This window comes from Lynx canadensis, chromosome C1 (assembly GCF_007474595.2).
Source record: "Lynx canadensis isolate LIC74 chromosome C1, mLynCan4.pri.v2, whole genome shotgun sequence".
In the NCBI taxonomy this organism is placed as follows: domain Eukaryota; kingdom Metazoa; phylum Chordata; class Mammalia; order Carnivora; family Felidae; genus Lynx; species Lynx canadensis.
Genome location: NC_044310.1, coordinates 28,091,710 through 28,106,036, shown reverse-complemented (window position 1 = coordinate 28,106,036; position 14,327 = coordinate 28,091,710). Strand labels below are relative to the sequence as shown.

At 46.7% G+C, this 14,327-nt stretch overlaps 1 protein-coding gene across 1 annotated transcript in view; it reads left to right on the top strand.

Moving 5' to 3' along the window:
• Positions 1–3,361: 3,361 nt before the first annotated feature.
• Positions 3,362–14,327, top strand: part of GRIK3 (glutamate ionotropic receptor kainate type subunit 3) — an 86,165-nt gene continuing 75,199 nt past the window's right edge. The window contains 1 exon segment of the mRNA XM_032594259.1: positions 3,362–3,510. Within this exon segment, the coding sequence (XP_032450150.1) occupies positions 3,375–3,510 (136 nt within the window). The 5' untranslated portion in view covers positions 3,362–3,374.

Below are 14,327 nucleotides of genomic sequence, written 5' to 3'. Positions count from 1 at the left end.
GTTCGAGCCCCGGGTTGGGATCTGTGCTGCCAGCTCAGAGTCTGGAGACTGCTTCGGGTTCTGTGTCTCTGTCTCTCTGCCCCTCCCCAACTAGTGCGCGCACGCGCTCTCTCTCTTTCTCTCTCAAAATAAATAAACATTAAGAACAACTTTAAAAAGTTTTTTTCAAAATGACGGAAATAACCCAAATAAAGAAACTGTGCCACATCTGTAGAAACTAATATTATTTGATGGTCAAAAGGAATGAGGTACTGAGACACGCTACAACATGGGTAAGGCTCAAAATATATTCAGTGAAAGAAGCCAGACACAGAAGACCACCTATTTCTTCTTCCATTTATAGGATTCCATTTACAGGAAATGTCCAGAAAAGAGGAATCTCTAGAGACAGAGAGTAAATTAGTGCTTGCCTGCGGCTGGGGGCGGAAACCATGATTGACCGTAAATGGGCACAAGGGATCTTACTGGGGTGATGGGAATGTTCAGGATTGTGACGGTAGCCACCCAAGTCAGTGCATTCACCACAAGTCACCATGCACTTAAAACAAGGCGCATGTTGTGGAATTTCTCAATGTAAATCATACCTTGATAAAGTTGATTCCTTAAAGGAGTGAAGAAAGAAAACATAAAAACTTCATTTGGAAAATAAAGAAAAGCACGAAGAACAACATAAGAAATCTACCTCATGGGACCGTTCACCTGTGCGGTTTTGAAAACATCTCCTATTTTTATGTCAGTGGTAGAAATTCCTCATCTTCCTTCCATTCCTTCCTTCCTTCCGTTCTTCCTCTACCGACATGGAGTCACACTGCACCTTATAACCTTTGTGTTTCACTTAAAACTACGTCGTGGGAGGTTCCAAATCATTAAATTTTTGCTATGACATGGAAATATACAGCTTACTGTGGTTTATTGACTCTGTCCCTGGTGTTGGACGTCCCTAGACCCCCTGCCCCACGCATGATTGGTGTGTCCACCATTCCTGTCAGAGTCAATTCCTAGAAACCGAAGAAATTGAGTCAAAAAGTATTGAGTCAAAGACCTGAGCATTTTTAAGGCTTTTGATATTTTCTGGTAGCCGCCGGGAAGGCGGGGTGTACCAGTTCTCACTTCATCAAAAGCTAGGCAGGCGTCTGTTTCTAAACACACTCAGCAAAGCTGGGTGTTATAATTTGTTTTGTTTGCCCACGGGATGGGCAAAACATGGTATCTCACTGATGGTTGAAATGGAGTTTATTTGATGTTTAGGGACGATACACATTTCTTAATACGTTAACAGCTCCTTTGTATTATTTAAAAGAAATTTTTCAATGTTTATTTATTTTTGAGAGAGGCAGAGAGACAGAGCATGAGTGGGGGAGGGGCAGAGAGAGAGAGAGGGAGGCACAGAATCTGAAGCAGGCTTCGGGCTCTGAGCTGTCAGCACAGAGCCCGACGCAGGGCTCGAACTCACAGACCACAAGATCATGACCTGAGCTGAAGTCAGATGCTCAACCGACTGAACCACCCAGGCGCCCCGTGTCATTTTTTTTTCTTTAGGGAACTATCCTTTGCACATTTTTCTATTGGAGTATTTGGGTTTTTTTCATTAAGTGTTTATTTTTTTTAAATAAGATCACCAACTTTTATACGGCCAAGTAAGTTACAAATATTTTTCCAAGTTCGATGTTTGCCATTTAATTTTGCTTATGGTAGTTTTGATAGATCATTATTTGATATATATTATTTCTGTAGAGTTATCCATGTTTCTCCTATGATTTCTGACTTTACTGTAATTCCTGGAAAGGCCTCCTCCACCTCAATATTGTGTAACATTCACCTATATTTTCTTTTTTGGTACTTTTATACTGTCTTCTTTCCTCCTTCCTTCCCTGACTTTCTTGCTATTTAATCTTTAATCCACTTGGAACTTATTTTGATATATGGCTTAAGATTGGAATCTAACTTAAATTTCTCCCAAATAATGGAATAATTGTCTCAGCACAATTAATGAATAATTTATATTTTACCTACTGATTGGAAATGGCCACCTTTGTCGTGTCTTAAATACTCATCTCTACTTAAATCTCTCTCTGGGGGCTTTTTATCTCATTCCGTTGATCTGTCTGTATTTTCATATGCCATTAGGACATGTTTTTAATTATTTTGGCTTTTATGATCCATTTTAAATCTGGCAGTGTAGATCACCTCTCTTCTCTTCAGGCTGTTACCTCTCGGTTAGTCTTCCAGATGCATTTGACAGTCATCTTGTCAAGTAAAAGAAGAACCCTTCTATGATTCTGATGGGAATTGCATTAAATTAACTGAAAAATTAATTTGGAATAAACTGACACCTCCATTCTTGGGCCTAACCATCCTGGAACAGAACATGCCTTGTCATTTAAACTTACTGTTATATCTCCCTACTGTAGTGTTGTTGTCATTTTTAATGCTGAAATTGCATACTTCTTATTTGCTCTGTTACTAGCTATTTAATGTTTTTGTCGATGTTATAAAGGAGATCTTTTGCAATTAGGTTTTCTTACTGATTGTTGGTGATATAGAGAAATGGTGTTAGTTTATGCTAACTGAGCATCTAACTCGACCCTCCTACTAGTTCTTAACTAGTGTTTGTTTTGGGGGATTAAGGGGTTGTAGGAAGTCATTTATAACATTTGCAAGCATTTTTTTTCTTTCCAAGAGTGTGCCTCTAAATTCTTTTTCTTATTTTGTTGGTTAATGGTGTGGCGTGGATCTTTATCCCTCCTTTATTTCTTTAATGGGAATGTCTCTAGTGTTCACCATTAGTGTGATATTGAAGGCAGATTTGAGCTAAAGATGTTTCAAGGCGGTGACTTTTCTGGTGCTAGTTTATTAAACATTCTTAACAGCAGTGTATATTGGATTTTATCAAATGCCTTTCTGCATCTTGTGAGTTGATCATGTGTTATTTTTTTTCCTTTGAACTATTGATGTAATGAAATGATATTCATAGATTTCTTTATGTTGAACCACCGTTTCTTTATATTGACTATAACTCTACCTGGTCATGTTATCCTTGTCACATTCTAATAGATTCTACTGGCAAGCACTCTGTTGAAAATTTTCATAGCGATATTAATAAGTTGGTCATTTTATTTGGCTCTGTTTGCCAGTCCCTGGCTGAGTGAAATGAACTAGGAGAATTTTCCTATTTCTTCTGCTCTGGCACAATTTCTACGTATAGGAATTATCTAGGATATTGTTGAACATTTTTTTAGGGGAAAATCTTGCCCATAAAACCTTCTGAGCCGAGCATCTTTGTTGGCATGCGCCTCCTTCCCCAGCACACATGAGTTTACCTCTCTCTCGCAGGAGGAATCTTTGAGTATGCAGATGGCCCCAACGCCCAGGTCATGAATGCTGAGGAGCATGCCTTTCGATTTTCTGCCAACATCATCAACAGGAACAGGACTCTGCTGCCCAACACAACCTTGACCTATGATATCCAGAGGATTCACTTTCACGACAGCTTCGAGGCCACCAAAAAGGGTGAGTATGCAGCCCTGACTATTGTCTTCCAGGTTTGGGGATAAAGGAGGAGCCTGTTTGCTATCCAGGGTCCTGAAAATAGGCCAGAGCTCTTGGTGGGCTTGAAGCTTAGAGTCTATTCTGTCTGGGTTGGGGTCCTGCCTCATTCCCAGCTCAGCTTAGGCTGTGTCATCCCCTAGGTTGTCCATCAGGAATTTCCAGGCCGCTGGCAGGTGCCATGAGGGAATGAGGGGCCATGGGAGCAGGGGGAGGATGAGGGATGGGGGTCTGAGATGGGACTGGAGAGTTCGCATCAGATCCCCAACATCTTTGAACCGAAGCTGGCATTTTCAAACTTTTTTTTTTAATTGAAATCTTATCCAGATAACAATACTTAAAATACCTATAAAACAGATAATGTATAAGTTCAAATATGCAACATTTCCTTGCCATAAAAAGACCTACTGAAAACAATGAAGTTGCTTCTATGGCTACAATGATTTCACCCCAGAGGCTGTGGGTAACACTTTAAGTTTGACATTCAATACATTTCCATGCTTTATTTTAGCTTCACAGTAACAAGAAAATTATAAGTCATAAAAATAGGTCTTAGTAAATCCAATCAGCTTTCCCCACACCTGAGTTTTAAGAAACAAAATAAATGTTGGGTTGCAGCCTTCCTTATTAGTGACACACTCACAATAAGTTCCTGTAACTGCACAGAAATGACTGGAGAACTTTATTCCAACATTGTCAGGCAAAAAACAAAAACAAAAAACAAAAACAAGGCAACTTGCCAATACCTGAATGAGCTCACAGTTCCCAGTGAGTCGTATAGCACATTTGAGTATACACATACGCTTTTATTGTTACTGTTTTAAATATATAGTTTATACACACACACTCACACACACGTATTTAACTGAAATGAACTTAGAGGCTCAAACAACTCTAGAAATAGCTTCCGTATATCCCTAGATGTCCACGGAACTCTATTTATAAAATCTCAGGCCTAAGGAATCCCATTCCCAGGAAAGACAAGGTCATCCTTCCTATAATTTGTCATCATAGCCCTTTGCTTTTCTTCTTCAAGGCCCTTATCACAATTTGTAGCTAAATGATGGTGTGTGTTTGATGTGTTTCCCCTTCTCTCCAACACTACTGAAAGGAAGGCTCTCTCTTGTTAGCTGATGTAGCCCTGGCACCTAAAAGACTGATGTGTAGTGTAAGTGCTCAATGAAATAATTATCGAGTGAATAGATGAATGAATGATGTGAGAATGGAGCGTGGAAGTCTGAGCATCGTTACCCAGGCCCCCTGTCAGCTAAGCTTAGGGACAGCATCATTCATGTATCTTGGGAAGATCTCCTTGGTCTTCCTAAGGGGTTACCAATAGCTAATCATGGTCTCCTGGGCTCCCAGGGATAAATCTGCCAAGGTGCTTCCTGATGCTGGTTCTGTTTTCCAAAGCCCCATCGTGGGGAGACATCTTAACACAGAAAGGCAGTGTAGCGTGAGCTTGGAGCCAGAGTGCCTAGCCTTGCACCTTGCCCATGCTGATACTAGTTGTGACCTTGAACAAAATACCCGGTGCCTCAGTTTTCTCATCTGCAAAGTGGACACGCTTCTGTGAAGCACCTAGAACGGTATCTAGCACGACTTGGCTCTTATTACATTGGCTGTCTTGCTCTCTACCCGCCGAGTCGTCAGGTTAAGGGGCCTCACATCTACAGGCACCTTCTCCACTCCTGGCTCCTGTCCTGCCTCCCTGCTCCTCCGTGCCTTGTGAGCTGAAGGGCCCAGGGTTCCTGACATTGAGCACGATTCCCTGGCATTTTTGAGACCGCTGCCTTGAGTCTCAGAGCCAACTTGCAGACAGACTAGAGCATCCCCATGCTGTTAGTCTCGAAGAGTGGTTCTTTGCCCATCACCCTTCTCCCTGTGCTGGTATGCCCCCCTCCCTACCTGTGTCCTCCCAGCTCTCTATCCGCGTGCCCTGTGGCCAACGCCGTGCAGTCAGATATCCACCTCCCTACTGAGAGTTCCTGCTGGCATCCTCTGCCTGGCCTCGTCCAGCTAGAAAGTAACTGAACTCAACCAAAACTCCTCAGTGAAAAGGTGAGGACATAGAACAAACGCCTGGAATCAGAACAGAGTTTCACGTGGGCACGATGACCCCAAAGGGCTAGGCTGGGTATTCTGTTCGGTTTTTTTTTCTAAAAATCTCTAAAATAATATGACAGCTCTTTAGCGGCACACTTGTGAGTCAGCATAGGGACCTTCCCCAGCCAGCACTGAGCTCGGGGCAGAACTCCAGAGCCTTCTGAGGCACTTCCTCCAGCAGGAACTTAGAGTCCCAAACTATGTGGAACTGCCAAGTGGTGGGTAACTAGGCCTGAGACAGAACCACCCAGCTCTGGAAGTCTAGTCAGACCGATCCAAGTGACCAAAGCGACACACACACACACACACACACACACACCATCCCCCACCACATGCCTTGTTGGCTTAAAACCCTGAATGGTGTGTCCTGTTTTCCTTCCTCCAAATCATCAGAGCCCAAGGGAGGTCTGTCCAGTCTAGCCCAAATGTGACCTTCCAGCCACTCTTGTGCCATATGCTCCCTCGGCCTCCGGGTTCCAGCCCTACCTGCCATCCTCCGGGTGCCATGCTTCCTCCCACCTCACGGATTTTGCACATGCTGTTCTCTTTGCTTGTAATGCCCTTCCCCTGTCCCACCTCTGCCCTGCCATTTGTCTAGGTCCTCGGGGGAGCCTTCCCCAAGTCCCCAAACCAGGTCAAGTCTTCACCTCATAAAGCTCTGGACTTTTCTTTCACAACCTTGATCCATGGATATGCGTGTGTGTGTGTGTAATTATGTGACCATTGTCCATATCTTCTGCTAGATTACCCACCTTTTGTCTTTCCACTGCTGTGCTAAAGAACCATTGTTCTGACGGCTGGTGCCATACATCGTTTTCCCTGTTTTTGAACTCTACGTAAATAGAACACCAGTGTGTACCTCCAGCGTGTATAATATACCTGTGAGATTCATCTAGGATGTTGAATATAGCAGGAGTCTCTTCTTCATTGTTGTATAGTGTCCCATTATATGAACATACCACAATTTTGAAAACTCAATTTATTGTTGGACGTTTGAGTTACTTCCATTTGGGCCCACAGGGTAGCGCTGCCCTGATCGTTCTGGTAGATGTCTTGTGGCACGCAAGTGTGCACATTGTTTGGTGGGGAGACACCCAGGAGTTAGAAGTACGAGGTCACAGGATGCCATATGGTCAGCGAGACAGCTTTCCAAGTTACAGCACCAACCCCTTGGGCATCCAATGGCAGTGGGTGGCAATCGCTCCACGTCGTCACGAACACTACGGGTAAAGTCAGTTTTGTTTCTGGTGGTTCATGTGATGGATATCTCATTATAGTTGTACTTTTTATTTCCCTGGTGCCCAGAGATGTTGAGCATCTTTTCATATGCTAATAGGGCATCTGAAGTTTCTCTTTCCCGGAGTGATTTTTGAGGCTTTCAACCACTTTTAAAATGGAGTTGCTTGTCATTTTCTTATTGACTTGTAGGAGTCTTTTACATAGGGCGGGTAGGAGTCCTTTATGGGACTTAACGCGTTGCATTAGAGGTGCCACAGGTGAGCTTGCCTTTTTACTGTCTCTTGAGGAACAAAGTTCTTAATTTGAAAAAGTCTGATTTATCCATATTTTCCATTACATCTAATGGCTTTGGGTTCTGTATGTGCCTGTCCTAAAGTTATGAAGGTTTTCTCCTGTGTTCTAGAAGCTCTGTTGTTTTGTCTTTCAAAGTTGGCTCTATGATCTGTCTTACATCGATTTTCTGTGCATGGTGAGAGGTAGGAGCTGAGGTTTATTTTATCAATGCAGTGTTGGTGAGAGTGAAAACTGGTGGAGCCTCTCAGGGGAGCTGTTTGGAAGTGTTCCTGGCCACTTTATTGATAATAGCCAAACGTGGGAAATAAAGGTCCATCGACGGAAGAATGGACAGATTGGGGTATAGTTATACAATGGAATTTGAACGAGCAATAAAAAAAAAAAAAGAAAACATTTTTTCCTACACAAAACATCATGGATGAGCCTCGCAGATATAACATTGAGTGAATGAACAGTGGTCCCCTCTGGGGGAGGGAGGAGTATGAAGCATGTGTTCTGGAAAAGGGAAGAGATAACCTTCTTAGGTGTTGGAAATGTTTTATATTTTGATCCAGGCAGTAGTTACATGAGTGCAGTTCCATGTAAAATTTCATAGGAGTCTGTGTCTTGACTCTACACTTTGCTGTATTGTGTTACATCTCAATAAAAAAATTTTTTTAATTTTTTAACGTTTATTTATCATTGAGAGACAGAGAGACACGGAGTGTGAGTGGGGAGGGTCAGAGAGAGAGGGAGACAAAGCATCCAAAACAGGCTCCAGGCTCCGAGCTGTCGGCACAGAGCCCGACGCAGGGCTCGAGCTCGCAAACTGCGAGATCGTGACCTGAGCCGAAGTCGGTCGCTTAACCAACTGAGCCACCCAGGCACCCCTCAATAAAAACATTTTTGAAGAGGACCCTCTCTGCCATCACTTTCCCTTAATGCCCCTCCGATAATGTACCTAAGATAGACCCCTGCTGTGGTTGGAACCACCCCTGTCTGACCCTGAGGGCATTTCTGCGGTTGGACCGTGCTTCCCTTTAGTCACTCTCCATTCCTCAGGGAACCCCTGATTTCCGTGATCTTTATTTTTTCTTTTGATCTTTGGTTTTCAAAAAGGTAGTCCTCAGGAGCATCGTTAGGACTCTTCTGGGGGATGACCTTGGGCTTCATTCTTACTCACCCATTGGTAATGATAAACTCTGCCATCACAGCTGGATCCAGCCACCTTGGGCCCCGCGGGGTGAGCGGGCGCAGAGGCTCGGAGCCTGGCATTGTGTGCCCGCCAGCTCTGTTTGAATTAGTCCTTCCCTCCGCATGAGGTCCAAGAGGCCTTTTCCCCATTAAGAGGGACTTTCACGTATTGTCTTTATTTTTAAATGTTTTGTGGAAAATTAAAAGATGAGTGACTGCCAAACGGTGCCCGAGCCAGCAGCCCAGAGAGCGCCTGTGTTTTCTTCCAAGCCTGACCGGAGCGGGCCTGGAATCGACCCAGCACTCCCCAGGCTCCTCTGCCGTCACTTATTCTCTGGGCTGCTCAATTCCTTTTAAGACACAAATTGATTGGGATAATTTGTGCTATAACTACAATTGCCATGGAAAGAGGGGGAGGGGGGCTGCATTCAGGCTGTGGACTCCCGCAAGGACTGTGAACCACTGAGTTACTGTAAAATGACCAGAAAATGGATTCCAAATTGAAGCTACAAATAATGTAATTACTACAGTGGGTGCTCAGGGCTGCCAGAATCTGGGGATAAAGCTGCTGCCGCCGCCGCTGCTGTAACCCCTGCCCTGGTCCCTCGGGGGCAGTAGTGCTCTTCCAGGCTGGAAGATCCTCAGAAGCTGAAAGGAACGTGGAGAGGACAGAAAAAGGGATGCAGAGAGAGGCCAAAGAGAAGAAATGGGTGAAAGGCAGAACTGATGCTTGCTGCCACGCAGCAGTGACATGTAATCACCGCATCTCTGGCAGGATGGAGACCCGTATAGCCATCGTCTTCCTATCACCACCATTGTCACCACTACAGATGCCAGTGCACCGTCACCACAATGACTATGATCACCATCAGTGATACAGCGGTTTCACCTCCATTCTTGACGTCATCAGCACCTGCCATCACCACCAATCACTGCCAGACAGCAACATCTTCATCAGCACCAATCTCATCAGTGCCAGCATCATCGCCATCATTCCTACCATCGTCACAGTCGTGACGTTGACATCTTCGTCAGAACCAGTCGCGTCAGTGCCCACATCATCGCCATCATTCCTACCATCGTCACAGTCGTGACGTTGACATCTTCATCAGAACCAGTCGTGTCAGTGCCCACATCATCGCCATCATTCCTACCATTGTCACAGTCATGACGTTGACATCTTCGTCAGAACCAATCGCATCAGCGCCAGCATCATCGCCATCATTCCTACCATCGTCACAGTCATGACGTTGACATCTTCGTCAGAACCAATCTCATCAGTGCCCGCATCATTGCCATCATTCTTACTACCATCGTCACAGTCATGACATTGACATCTTCTTCAGAACCAATGTCATCAGTGCCCGCATCATCGCCATCATTCCTACTACCATCGTCACAGTCATGACGTTGACATCTTCGTCAGAACCAGTCTCATCAGTGCCAACATCATTGCCATCATTCCTACCATCGTCACAGTCATGACGTTGACATCTTCATCAGAACCAATGTCATCAGTGCCCACATCATCGCCATCATTCCTACTACCATCGTCACAGTCATGACATTGACATCTTCGTCAGAACCAGTCTCATCAGTGCCAACATCATCGCCATCATTCCTACTACCATCATCACAGTCATGACGTTGACATCTTCATCAGCACCAATCTCATCAGTGCCAGCATCATCACCATCATTCCTACCATTGTCACAGTCATGACGTTGACATCTTCGTCAGCACCAATCTTATCAGAATTGTTATCGCCTCCATTCGCACCCTTGACAACATCACCACCCCTACTGTCATCCTTCTCCTCATCTTCATCCCTGTCGTGGCGTCAGCATCTTCGTCATCGCCAGTCTTGTCAATACCAATGTCATCACCATAATTCCTGTCATCACCGTCAAATTGTCATCACCTCCTCTCTCAGCAACACTTGTATCACCGTCATTATTCCTACCATCGTCATCACCATTACTGCCACAGCACTGGCATTTTTATCATCATCAATCCTGTCATCATCCTCTCGCCATCATGTGACAACATCAACATTATCATCCTTTCCATCTTCGCCACTGCCATCGCCACGATCATCAACAGCCACACAGTATGGTCTTCACCATCACAACTCTCATTGCTATTACCTTTATCCTTGTCTTCACAATTGATGTCGAAATCAGAATCCCCTCCTTCAAGATTGCTCTTTTTTTTAATTTAATTTTTTTTTAAGATCGCTCTTATAATCCTCTGCAGAATCATAACTTGCATTACAACACTCTCCCCTGCCTCAGTCGAACAGGATACCTAGACCTTGGGCCTGGGCAGGGGGCCATGACCTAAGAGGTTGGGCTGGGTGAGGGTGAGGGTTTAGGAAGTACCAGGCACAGATCAAAGGGGAAAATCCAAAGGGCGGATTCTTGGAGGTGGTAGTGAGGCAAGGAAACATACTAGTCATGTGACCAAATTATCAACTAGAGGGTCCCAGAGACAAGAGGAAAAGAGTAGAGACAGGTGGAAACCAGGGACTTCATAGGACAGCTAGAAGGTTCAAAACTGGGGTGAGAGGCAGAGCATGAGAGAAACCAACAGATTTCATAGAGTGCTCACAGCCTCAAGCTGTGGGCAAGAGGGGGTGACCAGGCCTGGACAGCTGTCACCATCTCCTTCATGTTGTATCCAGCCTCCATGGCTACAAAGGGACTCCTACATGGTCTCTTCCTTCAGGGAGCACCTGCTCTCAGGGGGACAGAGTGGCCGAAGAGACACTCAATACACCCAGAGAGCAGAGGAACAGCATGAATGAGCAGTGAGTGTATAGGACAGAGCATGGCCTCCTTGGGGCGAAAGCCCTTTTCAAAAGGAGAACTTCCTGAAATTGGACACCAGCAAACCCGGGTTCCTGTTTTTGAAGCATTTATTATCCCTGGGGTTAATCTCACACAGAGCGCCGCTCAAGGTCTCTTGACTGTAGGGTGGGAACAGCAGTGTTTTCCCAACTTGGTCCCCAGTCCTACAACTGGGGGGGGGGGGTACTGGGAAGGTGCCACGTGCCCCACTGGGCATCTTTTCCTGCACCTGGCATTGGCCATGAGGAGCCCTGGTCACCCAGGAGATGTTCTCTGTGCTGGCCCTGCTGCTTCCCATCCAAGGCTGCCCTGTCCCACGTTCCAGGTGGTTCCAGCAGACTCCTGACAATAACTGGCTCCCCCCCCCCCCGCAGGGTGCTCTGTCTTTCACCTGGGCCATAAGTGGCATTCTCCAGTGTTCCTGAGGGAAACACAAATCTCAGGGGAATAAGCACCTTATATAAGACATCCTGGTCCCAGGAGGCAGAGAGGGAGAAGGGAGTGGATGTTCATGAAGAGGAAAAAGTACCCTGAAGACCACCCATTCTGATCAATTCAAAACCTCCTTAGGGATGGATGCCTGGCCGGTTCAGTCGCTAGAACATGCAACTCTCGATCTCAGGGTTGTGAATTCATGCCCCACGTGGAGTGTGGAGCCTACTTCAAAAAAAAACAAAACAAAAACAAAAAACCACGCCCTATATCTTTGGATCCATTGGTACCACCCTTAGCCCGGGCAAGAGGCCCCTTTCTCTGGGTCCCTGGGTCTGTGCTTTGGAGGGGCTGCCCTCACCCCCCTCTGGTCAGTGTCTCCTTCCAGAACAAAAGTTTCGTGGGACCAAGCGCACTTGCCTGCCAGAAGCCTGTGCCCTGCCCTTCTAGTCCTAGAAGTATCTAGAACGCTGAATTTCCTACCCACTTGATCCTGAGCCCATGTCCAGGCCTGCATGAGCCTCTTCCTGGGGCTGTCCTCCAGAGGGACAGCCACACTGCCACGGTCACACGCCTGGGCCCTTTCCAGGGGTGAGCAAAGGGCAGCTGTTGGCACAGATGTGGACGGAGCTTGGACATGGGAGCGGGGTGTGCACATGGAGAGTGCAGGACCCCTTATGGTTCACGGTGGAGCCGACAATGAAAGAGAGGGGGCAGGGTGGGAGCTGCCCCCGCTTTCCCCACATCACTGCCTATGGGAAGTCTCCATTCTCACTTGACTTTCCAGGTTGTTATGAAGGTGTATTTGTCAAGGTAGGAGGAAAGGGTGTGTTTTATGTGACAGTTTGTTAGCTTGACTTACATACAGCATTTAAATATTTGGCCACATAGTATGTGGACCTCCATTTGTACTCTCGTCTGGGGCTCTGCAAATCCCAGGGGTGGCCTGAGCACAGTAGGTCATTCCCAGAGGCCCTTGGGGCAGCCAGGACATGTCTGAGCCCCCTGTGCACCGATGCTCAGGCGCTGTGTCTCGCCTCCCGCATGTACCACACGTTCACACGCGTGCATGCAGTATCGGTCCTGTGGCTGCAGGCTTGGTGACGTTCTATTGATGGATTGGTTAGGGCTCCTCTGGTTGCACGTGACAGAAAACCAAATCCTAAGTGGCTTGAGCAAGAAGAGAGCGTATTGGTTCATATAACCAAAGCCCAAGATTCCACTTGATCAGGGGCTCTTATTTCGTCCTCTCTGGCTCTGCTCACCACCACTGATGACTCTGTCCCCAGATAAGCACTGTACTTGCTTGGTGAGCACAGGGTGGCTGCTGCACCTCCAGATCTCACCCCCCCCTCGCCTCCCCGCCCAACCATGTCCCATTGCAGGAGAGTGCTACCTTCTCAGCGTGAGGTCTCATGGCATCCCATTAGCTCTGACTGGTCACATGACCATTAAAACCAACGACTGTGGCCTGAAGGAGGCCAGTGTCTAAGGCACTTGCCTTAACCCTCGTGGCTTGGGAGTGGAAAAGGCAGTGGAGCCCAAAGAAAAATCAGAGACAGTTGCCAGAAGAAAGGGCAGTGGCTCCTGGGGAGCCCTCTCCTGACTGCCCCTGACAGTTCCCACTGTAGGGATCTTTTAGAGACAATCCCTACATGAGCCTATGCCCCCTTTTGAGCCTGCAGCTGCCCTGAGGCTGCTCATTTAATGCTCTGCTGTGCCCACCAATGTTTGCCCTCCCCAGAAGCATCGGCCGTCTGGCCTGCCTGAGCTCTTGGCCCCCCGCCCAAGAAAGCAAACTGTTTGAAGGCAGGGATTCAACACACATTCACTCAGCAGATGCTGGGAAGCACATGCTCAGACCAAGTACTGTGTTCAGCACTGTTTAGGTACTATGAAGGTACTGTTTATTGTTGAGACGGTGCTGAACAACATAGATCAAGCCCTTGCTGCCTTGTGCTTACATTCTGGTGGGAGGAGAAAGTCAACAAATGAGTGAGACTTCTGGTGGTCATTTACTAAAAAAAGAAACAAAGCAGGGTATGGGGTTTAGGGACCATGGCTTAATGGGGATTCGTATTACAGGTTGGGCACGTGATGCTTCTTTAATAAGGCCACACAGATGGAAAGACCTGAGGGGGGGTGAGGGGAAGTCATATGGATATCTGAAAGAAGAACACTGCAGCCAGAAAGGACAGCAAGTGCAAAGGCCCTGAGGCAGGAGTGTGTTTGGCGTGTCTGAGGAACATCATGGAAGCCAGTGGGGCTTGAGTGTTGTGAGGGAGGAAGAGAAGGATGGGAGATGAAGTCAGGAAAGCGGGGGTGGTAATGGGGGCCGGGGTGGGTCAGGGATGGGGAGGAAGTGCAGCAAGCAGGCCCTCATCAGTCACTGGAAGGACTTTGGCTTCAGACTGGGTGAAACTAGAGCCTTTAGAGTCAAAGAGCAAAGTAAACACCTTAGGTTGTGAGAGGAAGGAAGGCAGGGCGGGCCCCTGAGGAGGCTGGGGCCGGGGAGGAGGCTCCTACAGTAACCCAAGCCGAAGCGGATAGTGGCATTGGTGAGAGGCGGTCACATTCTGAAACATCCCCATGGTGCAGCCGCAAGATCGGGATGAACTGGGATGTGGGATAGGAGAGAACAACGGGAGTTGGGGCAAAACCAGGGTTCAGGCCATAAGGCACTGGGGT